The sequence below is a fragment of the Chlamydotis macqueenii genome, chromosome Z (genome assembly GCF_036417535.1).
Source record: "Chlamydotis macqueenii isolate bChlMac1 chromosome Z, bChlMac1.mat, whole genome shotgun sequence".
NCBI lineage: Eukaryota > Metazoa > Chordata > Aves > Otidiformes > Otididae > Chlamydotis > Chlamydotis macqueenii.
Window position 1 is genome coordinate 60,285,929 of NC_141593.1, and position 12,952 is coordinate 60,298,880.

General features: G+C 39.8%; 1 protein-coding gene across 4 annotated transcripts in view; it reads right to left on the reverse strand.

The window, feature by feature from the left end:
* Positions 1-12,952, reverse strand: part of EPB41L4A (erythrocyte membrane protein band 4.1 like 4A) — a 144,381-nt gene that overhangs the window by 49,430 nt on the left and 81,999 nt on the right. For all 4 annotated transcript variants that reach the window (XM_086771201.1, XM_086771200.1, XM_086771199.1 and 1 more), the window contains exons 8-9: positions 12,471-12,559; positions 12,004-12,067 (exon numbers count right to left, since the gene is read on the reverse strand). In XM_086771201.1, coding sequence (XP_086627327.1) covers positions 12,004-12,067; positions 12,471-12,559 — 153 coding nt within the window. The remainder of the gene's footprint in view (positions 1-12,003; positions 12,068-12,470; positions 12,560-12,952) is intronic.

Here is a 12,952-nt window from a genome sequence, read left to right on the forward strand (position 1 = left end):
AATTGGTAGTCAGTGCAGCAGACACCAGAAGAAGACAGAGATGAAAGAGAAGTCACATATATACAAACTATAAAATACTTCCAAAAGACAAGAAGAAGTAACACATCACACCGCTTGTTTCGAACACGCTAAACATTCAAATATATTCACACAAAATATGCTTCCATATATTCGTCACTCAGTAAACTTAAGGGCTCGGTTTTGTATGTATGATTTGCACAAAGAATGAGGAGTCCCACTGTCTTCAGTGTGAATCCTCAGCATGGTACAGTACCATTTGTAAGAAAACTGAGTCTTAAAACCATTTCCCTCATACATGGATTACAAAGGCGCTATGATTCATAGCACTTTTGGCAGCTGTTTTTAGGAAATGAATGTCCTTGTGTTAATTATACTTCTGCAATGCCATGCATACATGCTCTTCATTTAATGAGGTATAGTAACCTGCAAGCATCTTGCAAACAGTGAACCAATTCAGTATGTTCTCTAGAATTCAAAATTTCACCTCTAACAAAAAAAAACTGTATCTCAATTAACAGCTGTCAGGCAGCTTCACAAAATCACAAGCAGCCTTTCCTCTACCTTGAAACAAATAACAGTAAAAATGACAGAACTCTGCACTTGTGGTTAGAATAATTGAGATTTTACTCCCAGACAAAGAAAAGAGGAAAAAAAAAAAAAAAAAACCAAAACGCCACCTAAACAACAAGCTAGAGACATACACATGAGCTTATTTTCTCCCATGGATTATCTTGGTTAGTTTAATGGCTGGCTGAAAATGTCCCGTGGAATTTCAGAATGAAAATCATCCTCTAGTCTTCTCTCAAAAGCATATTTTCCTCTCAAGGGCATCACAGCAAGAAAGAGGAGCACAGTAAGACAGACAGCCACAGAGAATGCTGAAAACTAGAATTTATCTGAGATCTCTATATATAGCATAAAATGGTTATATAGTAGATTACTCCCATAAATATATTCCTACAGTTCCTTAAAATACAATTTCAGGCTTGTTAAGGATCTGAATCTCTCTGCAGGATTCATAAGGGTTTAACTTGCAGCAAAAATAAGTTTAATTTATAAAAAGTAAAATCAGAATCTTAAAAACTGAATGTCTTCTAAAACAGGAAAAACAATCTAAGTAACTGGGGAGAAAATTAAAAAATATTCCTGGAGAATCTTGAAGATTGTCAAGGAGAAAAACCTGTTTATACTAGAATTTTCAAGAGTTACTATATTGCTTTTGCTCCTCTGGCAACCAGAAAAAAAAAGAGTCTACCCACTTAAAGATCATACTGCATTTTTACATTTTTAATGTTCCAAAGAAGACATGTCAAGGGGTACTTTTCATTGGCTTATTTTACACATAGTTTCAGATTTTATTATTTAATTTCCATTACAATTTCTAGATCAGACTGTAATCTGATGTGATTTCATATAAACCCACACAACTATAGTCACCAATGCCCTTTTAAAGAATAATATCAGATCAGGCCTGTGGTATTGCAAACTTAATGCAATACGATCAGTCAATTTAACTTCTGTTAGGAAAGAACTCAGTGACTCACTTTTAATATGCAGGATCTTGCTCCTTCTTTGCCCACTCCTAAATTTTACTTTTAGTCAAAGAATCCTCTGCTGCACTTAAATTTATTTAATTACATAATCTCAGAGGAGAGAGTTTGTGGGCTGGGGGAAGGGAGAGGGGTAGAGAGAAGCCGGGGTGTTTGGGGTTTTTTTTTTTAAATAAGGTATTTCTGCCATATCGAATTATTAGCCTAGTTGAATGCCACTGGAATTCAGGGAAAGATTCCCATCAGGGAAAATGTTCTACTTGTCCATTTTTTCTTCTTTTCTAAACTAAAGTTTTAGAATTTTCCCATACACAAAACAAATGGCACATAACACATGAAAATCAGTAAGAGATTAAAGGAGGGACAGTATAGCTACATTTCCCTATGACTGAAAGATCTGACCAGCAAACACCACTGATCCCATTATTTGAAGGCATTATTTTCTAAGGTGGAAGAAAGGCATCACAGCTGTCAGGAAAACAAAAAAAAAACTTAATCAAATTCTGAAACATTTATACTTAGTATGCACAATCAAAGGCACTCGGGAAAAATCAAATTTATCAATAGCTTGTGGAATTCAGATTTGGAAAATGAAACAATTGCCTAAAATCAGGGGATGGACCAACAAGCTTTCTGATAACACAGTGAGGTTTATTTATTTGAATTTGAAGGAAAAGCCTGTGTCTGAAAACTATTACCTCAGAATGGATCCTTGTAATAAGTCAAATAGCACAGTTAGATTTTACTAAATAGAGAGAAATAAAGCCTAAAACATTCATCTCCAAGGTCTTTCACCAACACAGAGGAGACAATTCATAACTCTTACCATTTTTCACCTTTTCTGCGATGGATTCAGTAACTTACTGCAACTAAATTCAATATGACACTGGATACAGCATACCTAGGTTTAGGATTTCCTCCATTTATTTTTTAAGACTTTTTTAAGGCTTGCAAGAATCCTGTGATCACTCTCACAATTCATAAACCCATATATAAAAATTAAGTACTACTGAAGACAGTAATATCTTCCAGATTTAATCTTTCTCCCCTAAGGGAATACATTGATTTGTACAGGTAAAGCAAGGATAACCTTACCTGTTAACATCATGAACTTTGGTATCTCATAAAAGGCAACATTTTTAGCATCTTGAACAATTGTGATTTCTTACAGGTAGTGAGAGTTAGCTGGTGTTTTTTTTATTATTATTCTCATAAATCTGACCCAAAAGAAACAAAGACCTATTGTACTTTTACTAATGATTTATAGGAAATGACAATTCCAAACTCATTAAGTGTTGTTTGGGGCCTCAAAAGCTACTCCCTGCTATGCATCCTGTTGCTTTCGGAGTGCACAGTGTACTAAAGGTGAGGCATTGTAAATGTGATGGCTCACTGCTTCCAGAGCAGTCCTTGTTGTCTACACTCTCTGAACATCTTCCCTCTCCTTTGAAGCAGTTTTGGTGTTTGTCTATTCTTTCAGGAAGCCAGCTGTGCTAACCAAACAAGCAGAAAAGCACTTATTTTTGTATGGTTATTTTTGATACATCTGTGACTTGCATCAGCAAGGGAAGGGGCAGGACCAGATGGCCAGAGGCTGCAAAGGGACAGGCATATCCTTTGCAGCAGCATCTGGTTGTTGAACTCTTTGAGTACCTTTCTCCTAAAGCTGAAAAAAGCAAGACACTAAAAAACTGTGAGGACAAACACAGAAGTTTCCTCTCCTTTTAAATGCTTTAAAAGCTTGTCCTGCAGTCTCCAAAGCACACTAAATCTCATAATGTTACAGCCTGACCACCATTTTTACCCATGGGAGCAGAAGGTGACTACAACAGAGGATGCAGGTAGCTTATAAACAGATGGGCACTCAAACATGTAGCCACAGCTTCTATCTGTTTTATGCTGCCTCTCAAATCAGCCAGAAGATTGATCTGGCAGGGCCTTTGATATCTCCACTAAACTGTGGGTAACTGGTGCAGTGCTCTACCATAACCACCCACCCCCTACTTAACTGAAACACTAAAAGGACGTTACTAATGCCTTCAAAAGAGACAAGTCAGAGGGGTCATTGCTCCACCTAACCACAAAATGCCTCTGTAACTGCTAGACCTGACATACTAGTTCAGGAGTGTCCACACTGCCCTTTGCAAACAGCTCCCAGCTTGCTCTGCCACGCCAGCGTGAATACACAGCGTTCAAGCTCAGAGCTGCTTTGTGCTCAGCTAGCTCAGTGCCCAGGCAGAGCAAGCTCAAGTCCACCTGAGAGAGAAGACACACACTTAACGTGACAGCTCTTCCCTCCGAGGGCCAGAAGATCCCTTGTTTGTGAAGTTCATGGATTACTGCAAAGTCAGTAGACTTACTCCCTTTTTACGGAAAGCTGCACCTGTCCAGAGAACAAAAACATTTTGAAAACCCACTACTCAAAGCAGGCCTTAGCTGCTATGATTTATGACAAGACATATATTGGTTCCCACCAATTCAGGCTCAGAAAATGAAGAAGAAAAACCCAAACCCAAAACCACAGTAGGAACCCTGCCAGAACACACACCACTCTTCTTAGTCACACTGAATATTAACAAAGCGTAAGGAGGGATCTTGCCTCATTACAGACCACACTGCATGTAGATGTAATACTCGTGCCTATACATATAACAGAGATACTAATACTAGCTCTGAAGCTACTGTGTCCCAACATTGTTCTTTGCCAGGTTAGGCACATACCTGGATACTAACAATTGTTAACTCTAATATGAAATACTCTTTCTATATTTACATAATGCATACCAGTCATACCTTATGTAATGGACAGTGTACTATTACTGGTTACACAAGGTCAATATTTAAGAACATTATATAAGTCAGGTATTAAAATGAATAATGCTGTGCCAGTTTGTATAAAGCATGTCAAGATTGAAACAACCGTATCTCAGCCTCCTATCATACCAATTAAAAAAAAAAGACTAGAGACGAAAGTACAAAAAGAAAAGCTGATAGTAACACCTTATTAGCAGTGAATTTAACTTTATACAGGAATATTAATCCTAGTTCTTCTTTAAAAATGTTTATTTCTGAAGATTTTGCTATCAAGTCTTGAACCAATCTTACAATCCTTCTGCAATGGCTCTGAAAGTGGTTACAAAAAGGCAAAAAAAAAAACCCCAAAACCCAGTCAACCAAAATAAGCCAAAACCATTCCACGTGATCCATTAACACTGCTGTGCTTGCTCACCTCCACCCTCCACTACCACTCTGGCTTAAGTAGGGGCAAATAAAAATGACACAAAAGTAATTTGTAGTTCCTAAATCATAATAAAGATCAAAATGATATTTTTGTCTGGAATTGAAATCTAAGCTAAGCTGGACTTTAGAATAGGAGAAACATCTCTTCGAACCCTGTTCAATCTACCCAAGAAACTGCAAGAGGAAAAAATCAAATTAAAAGCTCCTCCCTAGAACTTCTGTTTGAGAGCAGCCCTGTGGAGAAGGACTTGGCAGTGCTTATGGATGAAAAGCTGGACATGAGCTGGCAATGTGCACTTGCAGCCCAGAAGGCCAACCGCATCCTGGACCGCATCAAAAGAAGCATGGCCAGCAGGTCAAGGGAGGTGATTCTGCCCCTCTACTCTGCTCTCATGAGATCCCACCTGGGGTACAGCGTCCAGCTCTGGAGCCCCCAACAGAAGAAGGATGTGGACCTGCTGGAGAGGTCCAGAAGAGGACCATGAAGATGATGAGAGGGCTGGAGCACCTCTCCTACAAGGACAGGCTGAGAGAGTTGGGGCTGTTCTGTCTGGAGAAGAAAAGGCTCCAGGGAGACCTTATAGCAGCCTTCCAGTACCTAAAAGCGGTCTACAGGAAAGATGGGGAGAAACACTTTAGCAGCACCTGTTGTGATAGAGCAAGGGGTAATGGTTTCAAACTAAAAGAGGGTAGATTTAGACTAGATATAAGTAAGACATTTTTCACAATGAGGGTGGTGAAACACTAGAGCAGGATGCCCAGAGAGGTAGTGGATGCCTCATCCCTAGAAACATTCAAGGCCAGGTTGGACCGGGCTCTAAGCAACCTGATCTGGTTGGAGATGTCCCTGGTCCTTGCAAAGGGGGAGTTGGAGTAGATGACTTTTAAAGGTTCCTTCCAACCCAAACTATTCTATGATTCTAAAACGGAATATAGCATGTGACAGGGCAAGAAGAGGTACAGAAGAACCACCTTATTAATGTAATTACTTTTCAGACTTCTGACACTGTCGTAGTTCAGCCCCGATCGGGATCAGACTACGCAGTCTCTCTCTCACTACCCCCACCCTCCGAGAAAATAGGGAGAGATAATGTAAGAAAAACGGCTCGAGGTTTGAGATAAGGACAAGGAGAAAATCCTTAAAGTTACCGTCATGGGCAAAACAGACTCGATTTGGGGAAAACTATTCATTTATTACTAAAAGCAGCAGGATAATGAGACAGAGAAAAAGATAACCTCCCCCCACCCCTCCCTCTTCCCAAGCTTAACATTATCTCTACTACCTTCCCCTCCCGAGCAGCACAGGGGGGGAAAGAGGGAATGGGGGTCGCGCTCAGTTCATCACACGTTATTTCACGCCGCTGCTCCATGGTCAGGGGAAAAACTCCTCACATTCCTCCCCTGCTCTGTTGTGGGGTCCCACCCGTACGTCACAGTCCTTCCTGAAACTGCTCCGGCATGGGTCATCTCTTCCATGGAATGCATTAGTCTCTCCAGAATGGCTGCCCCAGCAGGCCCTCCACAGGCCACAGCCTCCTTCAGGCATCCACCTCCCCCGGTGTGGGGTCCTTCACGGGCTCCAAGTGGATCTCTGCTCCTCCGTGGACCTCCATGGGCTGCAGGGGTACAACCTGCTCCACCATGCCCATCACCATAGGCTGCAGGGGAATCTTGGCCAGGAGCTGCATTACTCCTCCCCCTCCTTCTGAACTGACCTTGGCATCTGCAGCTGTTCCTCACAACAGGCTGGCAGACGCCTCTCAGGATCTTTTTTACATCTTATTCACTTCTCATCTCCTCTCCACTTCTTGCAGCCAGGCCAGACCGAGTTGGGCCCAGTTGGCCGCCTGGCAGGAGGCCAGAGGGTGAGGCCTGCAAGGCCCATGAGGCTCGCGCCTCCCCCTCTGCGCCTCTGCCCCCGCTCAGCTTCTTCACATCTTCTCTTCTCTCTTTTTTTTTCTGTTTTCCCCTTCTTAAATACGTTATCACAGAGGCGTTATCACGGAACATTCTGCTACCAATTGGCTCGGCCTTGGCCAGCAGCAGGTCCGCCCTAGGCCTGGCCGAGTCCACTGAACAAAGGGGAGCGACTTCTAGCATTTTCCTACAGAAGCTACCACCTTAGGCCCCCCTTCACTAAACAAAACCACGAGAGACACTTATAAAAAGTAGATTAAAAAAATAAAGCATATTTCCAGGGTTTTCTGAGACTATTTAAAAGAACACAGAAATCTTGTATTTAGACAAGTTTCAGCCACCAGAATGAGGAGCATTATGTACTTTGCCCTGAAGTTCCTCTAGCATGTGTCAGTGAAAACAGTCCTGAAAACCAACTTAACTTTGTGAATTCAGCCTCTTCATCTGACTAAGCAAGACTGTGTAGGCAGGCACGTCTTGAAAATGTGTAAATCATTTTTAATTGCAGAGTTTGGGGTTTTGTTCTGACCTGAAACAACCTAAATTTCAAAATTCCTCAAAACAAAAATTTCAGACTTCCAATAGGCCTTTCCCTTACAACAAAGGATAATGAAAGCCAGTTTTTTGCACATTCAACACTCTGGTTTGGTGAAAGAGAAACATGAAAAGTAATAAGTACAGAAGCTTTGCATAAGCTCTGCAAAGGAGTGAAATCATTCACTTGCATGTTCAGACACAGTGCAACCAAAGTAAAAGGCGCTGTTAGAGAAAACAGTACAAGGTTGTGCGGAACACCACTGAAGCACTTGGTACCTACAGGCAAAAAGCTCCACATCTCTCACTCCTGCATACATTTATGCTCTTAGCCTACACAATCTATCAAGCATGTTTTTCTCTATTTTGTTTCATGTCCTTGGTTGAGAGAGAAATCAAGGAAACATGCCATGTTCCTCACACGGTGAAAGCATAGGAGGTGTGCTGTGCCCACATTCAACTACGAACTTCCACATAGTGCATCCATTGTGATCAGGCTCCATTTTGCTGGATCGGCGGGGGGCCTTTGGCAGCCACCTGTATTACTGGATCACTTCCAGCAAGGTTGCTCAACGTGACACCTATGCTACCAGCAATTGTGCACAGGCATCAGATGGATATCTCAGTTTTCGTAAAAGAAACTGCAGGAAAATACACTTTTCTCTTATTCAGAAATTCTTTGCAATTGTTTGTCATGTTCAGGGAATCCTTCTGTGCAGTTCTTGCAAGGAAAGAGTTCCTAATTTCATGCTGATACTTAACACGCTTCATGGAAAGCCAAACATGTTTCTAGCTCAAAATTCACAGCATGGATCCACTCGAGGGACAATGAAATACTGATTCAATTATTAACATCACTGAAAAAGAGTTTCTGTCAGCTGGTCCAGGTCATTAGTCTCACATGTCAGGATAAGTCTTGGACAGCCAAATATTAAGGGCAGTATTTTGGTTACCAAGGGGCAACAGCAATAGCCTTAGGTAGAAAGCACATAATACAAGCAAAGTAGTGAAAGATAAAACCAAAATACCAACTGTGATGCTTGTACACAATAGCAATAGGTATGCAGGAAAAATATAAATAAGTTAAATATACAGGAAATGTTCTCATGGAAGGAATATGAATAAGTACAAGAGATTAAACAGGAAAAGTGAAGCACATTACTTTATTACAAGACAGTAAGCCTAAATATCTTCTACTCAGTAAATCATCAACTTTATGAAAAGTAGAACAATGTAAACAGCAAACTCAGCAGCCATAAATACAGCTGACACAGGCATCCCATAGTGTATTTTTAGGTAGCCTAGAGACATGGATCCGTACATTTAGACTGTTCTGTCTGCCATCTGTCAAGAACAGGATGCCCACTTCCACCACTTTAGTGGGAAGTACACAAGCAAATTCTTTCACTAGGTTTGAAAAAAATCTCAGACAAATTTATTGAAAGAGAGAACAAAGGAATTACCACAAGTAACCCCATGCAGGGGAAGAGCAACACTTCATTGGTACTAAAAGCACCAATCGCTTCCTCTTGATGAGCAGGTCTACCCATGAAAAGTGCCCGTCAGTGTGAATAAAGGTAAGTAGTGTGTGGAAGCACAAACCAAAACCCAGCCTGCACAGAATTTTCACTACAAAATGGAAAACGTGATTCACTAAAAGCACACAATATACTTGGGAATAATCTACTCTTCTGTTACATGATGTTAACTCCTTCACTATATGCCATAAAGCTCTGTCTAAGACTGTCCTGGTTTGGACAGGGATGGTATTAATTTTCCTCTCAGTAGCCAGGATGTTTTGGATTTAGTATGTGAAGAACATTGATAAACACACTCATGTGATGAGTTGTTGCTAATGAGATCCATTAGCCTGTCCAGCTTCCCAGGTTTCACTGATGTGCAGGTGCAGGAAGCTGTGAGGGATACAGCCAGAACAGCTGACCCAAGGAGAAACTCTTCAGCAGGGCCTGCTGCAAGAGGACAAAGGGTAATGGTTTTAAAGTAGAAGGAAGTAGATTCAGATTAGATATTAGGAATTTTTTTTTTTACAATGAGGCTGGTGGAACACTGGCACAGGTTGCCCAGAGAGGTGGTGTGTGCCCCAGCCCTGGTAACATTCAAGGCCAGGCTGGATGAGGCTCTGAGCAACCTGATCTGGTTGGAGATGTCCCTGCTCCTTGCAGGGGGGTTGGACTAGATGAGCTTTAAAGGTCCCCTCCAACTCAAACTACTCTATGATTCTTTGAATCTATGCCCAAACTGGATAAAGAGAAGAGTATTCCATGCCATAAATGTCACGCTCAGCATGTAACTGGGGGTTGGCCAGGGGAGGGCGCATCTCTGGCTCTCTCCCTCTCACTCCCTTGCTTGCTGCCCAGTGTAATTTCTGTGATCGCTGCTCAGGATGTACTGGAACAAAAGGTGGTGAGAAATCGTGCACTGTTCACTTTTTATATTTTAGTATCCTTATAGTCTGTTATTATTGTAATTGTCCTTTGCTATTCTAGTAAACTGTCTTTATCTCAACCCGCGTGTTTTCCTTTCTTCCCAATACTCTCCTCCATCCCGCTGGGGAGCGGGAGGGTGAGCGAGAAACTGTGTGGTGACCAGGGCTAAACCACAACAAAGACACAGGGAAGTCTCCGTTATTTCTCCTCTTCCTGAAATTTTTCCTGGTAATCTCTCCAACTAACTAGAAACACATAAGATGTTCCAGACTTGGTATACCACATCTGAAACAAAGAAAGTATTAATTCCCTGGGCATTAAAGTGATATCCTAGGAGGCAGAATGAAGTAAAAATGGCTTTTACTCTCCTATCATATACTGCAAACTCATGTCCTCCATGGAAGGGCAAAGTGATAGCATTTATTCCAAAAAAAATGGCAAAATAAAAGAAATTTGTGAATTAAGTTCTCGAGGAGTATTGGAACATATAGTTGTATAAACACAGATGAGTTTTTCCTCCTCTGAGTGCAGAACAGCATAAATTGTTATGACAGCTTTAATTCAGGAGGCTGTTCACTGATTCCAATACATAACTTTGTCCAAAGTAACACCACCAGAATGTTTAAGAAAAAAAAAAAAAAAGAGGAGAGGAAGATTTTTCTGGGCCATTTTGGCCTTTCCTGATCTTGTTAGGATATGAAGCACTGTAAAAACACTTCAAATTAGTATTAGTTACAAGGGAGATTTTAATGATGGTACACACCCTTGTACTTACTGTACTTTTGAACAATTTCCTAAAAGTACCTGTCAAGACTTGAAACTACCAAGTGCTGTCAAAGTGTTTGCTTTATGATCACAATAGTAAGTGTTCACCAGCCATCAACATTCACAGTCTCAACTTAAGCATGTTTTCCAAAACTTTCAGGTTTTCTGTTCGGCAACCTTTGCAATTCCTCATGGTTCAGACAAGAAATATACGTATGTGGCATCAAACAGAAACTACAGCATCACTTCAATGCAATTTACTCCAAGTCAAACTCAGACTTGTTTATACATGAACAGGCACTCACCCTTCACATAAAACATTGAGAAAAGTCTTCCCAGCATTCTTCCAGACTTCAAACAACTCTCCAATTTCAACAAACACACCATCAGAAATAAAATTCCCATAGATCACCACACCAAACAGAAACAAACCACTTGGGAGTAACAAAAGAAAAACTTGCCAATACATCTGCATCAGCATAAGAAATACTGTCCACAACAGAACTAAAACAACCAGTCAGTGGTACACTCGCATCTCCTAGAACATACCAAATGTACCAAATGGCCTCATGGAAAAATCATGGACAAAACTAACAACCACTACACAGATGAATGAAGATATGTAGATAATCAGTAAATGGGAATACTGCCAGTAGGCTAATAAATTTTCAGTCCTGATATTCCAAAGAGATCTACAAAGTATTTTCAAAAAATAACTCACCAAACTAAACTTATAACTCAACCAAAAATCACAGACTGAATGCAACTATTTGTTATATTACACTTCATAATTTTCGCTACATCTTCAAAACTCTCTTCCTCCTCCCCCTACCTGATATGCTTCATACATAGGTGATAAATACCTTTCTCTTTTTTCCCCTGACTCTATCTTAAAACCTCTTCTCTTGCTATCAACCTGCTATCCTTGTTCTACCAGAACCAATATTGTTTTCTCTCAAATGATCTAACAGCACAATAAAAATAAACTCTGACAAATAAGTTTCAGGCTGTATTATGTGGCTGCTTCTGTTTCCAAGCTGCAGAATTACTTGTGCCTAACAGCTTGGTGAGTTTTCCTCCAGCTACATTTTGGTTAATCTTAGCCTCCCCTGAAGATTTAGCCTAGTTTAAAAGTATTATGTAACACCATAAACACGGCATTGCAGAAGTAGTCTACTCTAGACTCTAGTCTACTCATAGGGCATGATATAAAGTGATAAAGGTTTGTTCTAAAATTCTTACTGTTCTGCTGAAGTTCTTCCCCCTTGCCTGCAAAACCTGAACACAAAATCTTTCTTCCTCCTCTTTCTTTAATAAAACTGCAAGCACTGTCAGGAACATAATACACTTGAGGATAAGTGTAACTTATCTTTAGTGCAGTAACTATCACTAAAATTAATTTCACTTTGATGGTTTCTTGTGGTAAATTTCAATAAGTTAAATCAGACTTTCATGGACACACAAAATTTCCCAGTTCATTAGACCTGAGATTACTTTTTTTTTTCTTTCAAGCTTAAATAAAAACTTACATCTTTCCCCAGGACTCTAAGTTCAAACTGTGTTTCCTTGAAGTGAACTTTCGTAATTCTAGGCCTGTAATATCAGAAAAAAAGACAGATAGAACTTCATGAGACTTTAATTTCAAGCATAATAAAATATAAAGTTGTATATATTTACATACAAGACTAAAAGCAAATCAGGATTTTTTTTTCAGGTACATACCAGAAATCAACAGAAAATTTGCAGTATTTAAACATTTCAGCATGAGTATTATATATTATATTTTTATATACATATATATAAAGGTGAACTATTTTTTTCAATATCTGGGTTACAAAAGAATTAAAAATCTGTATAATCCAGACAAAGATTAGAAATTCCAAGTATAGGATTTTTCTATTGATACAATTAACCGTTCAAATAGATATCACAAATCATACTTTTTCATACAACAGTTATTGTTTTAGCACAGACTTCACATTTAAATTATACATACCAGAAATATTTTCCTACTTGTTTTTTATTCTTGTAGACAACAACTCCTATAGGTGTTAATCCTAAAAAATATTCAGATTTGTTTTCACCCTAGAAAATAAAAATGTGTGTCATTCGTACAGTTGCAAGTTGTACCACTGTAGCAGTGAGGTCTACTGAGGAAGCCAGCCTGATGACTGACATGAACATACTGTTTCACTGTCCCTGCAAATGGGAAATAGTACTTGATCTACTGATGAAAACTCCTATATGAAAACTTGTAGGCATAGAGGCAAAGAGGCAAGAAAGAATGGCAATGAGAGAAAGAATGCGAAATTCCACTTGCCATGATGAAAAACAGAAATAACTTTTTTTTTAAGGAACTACTTTCAGCTACTTGACAAATGGCCAAAACTCAGAAACTAAACTTTTTATTCAGACATTAATGCAACAGACATCCTAACTTTCAACTGAAGGTAAATAGTGATTTTCAGACCTTTTCTA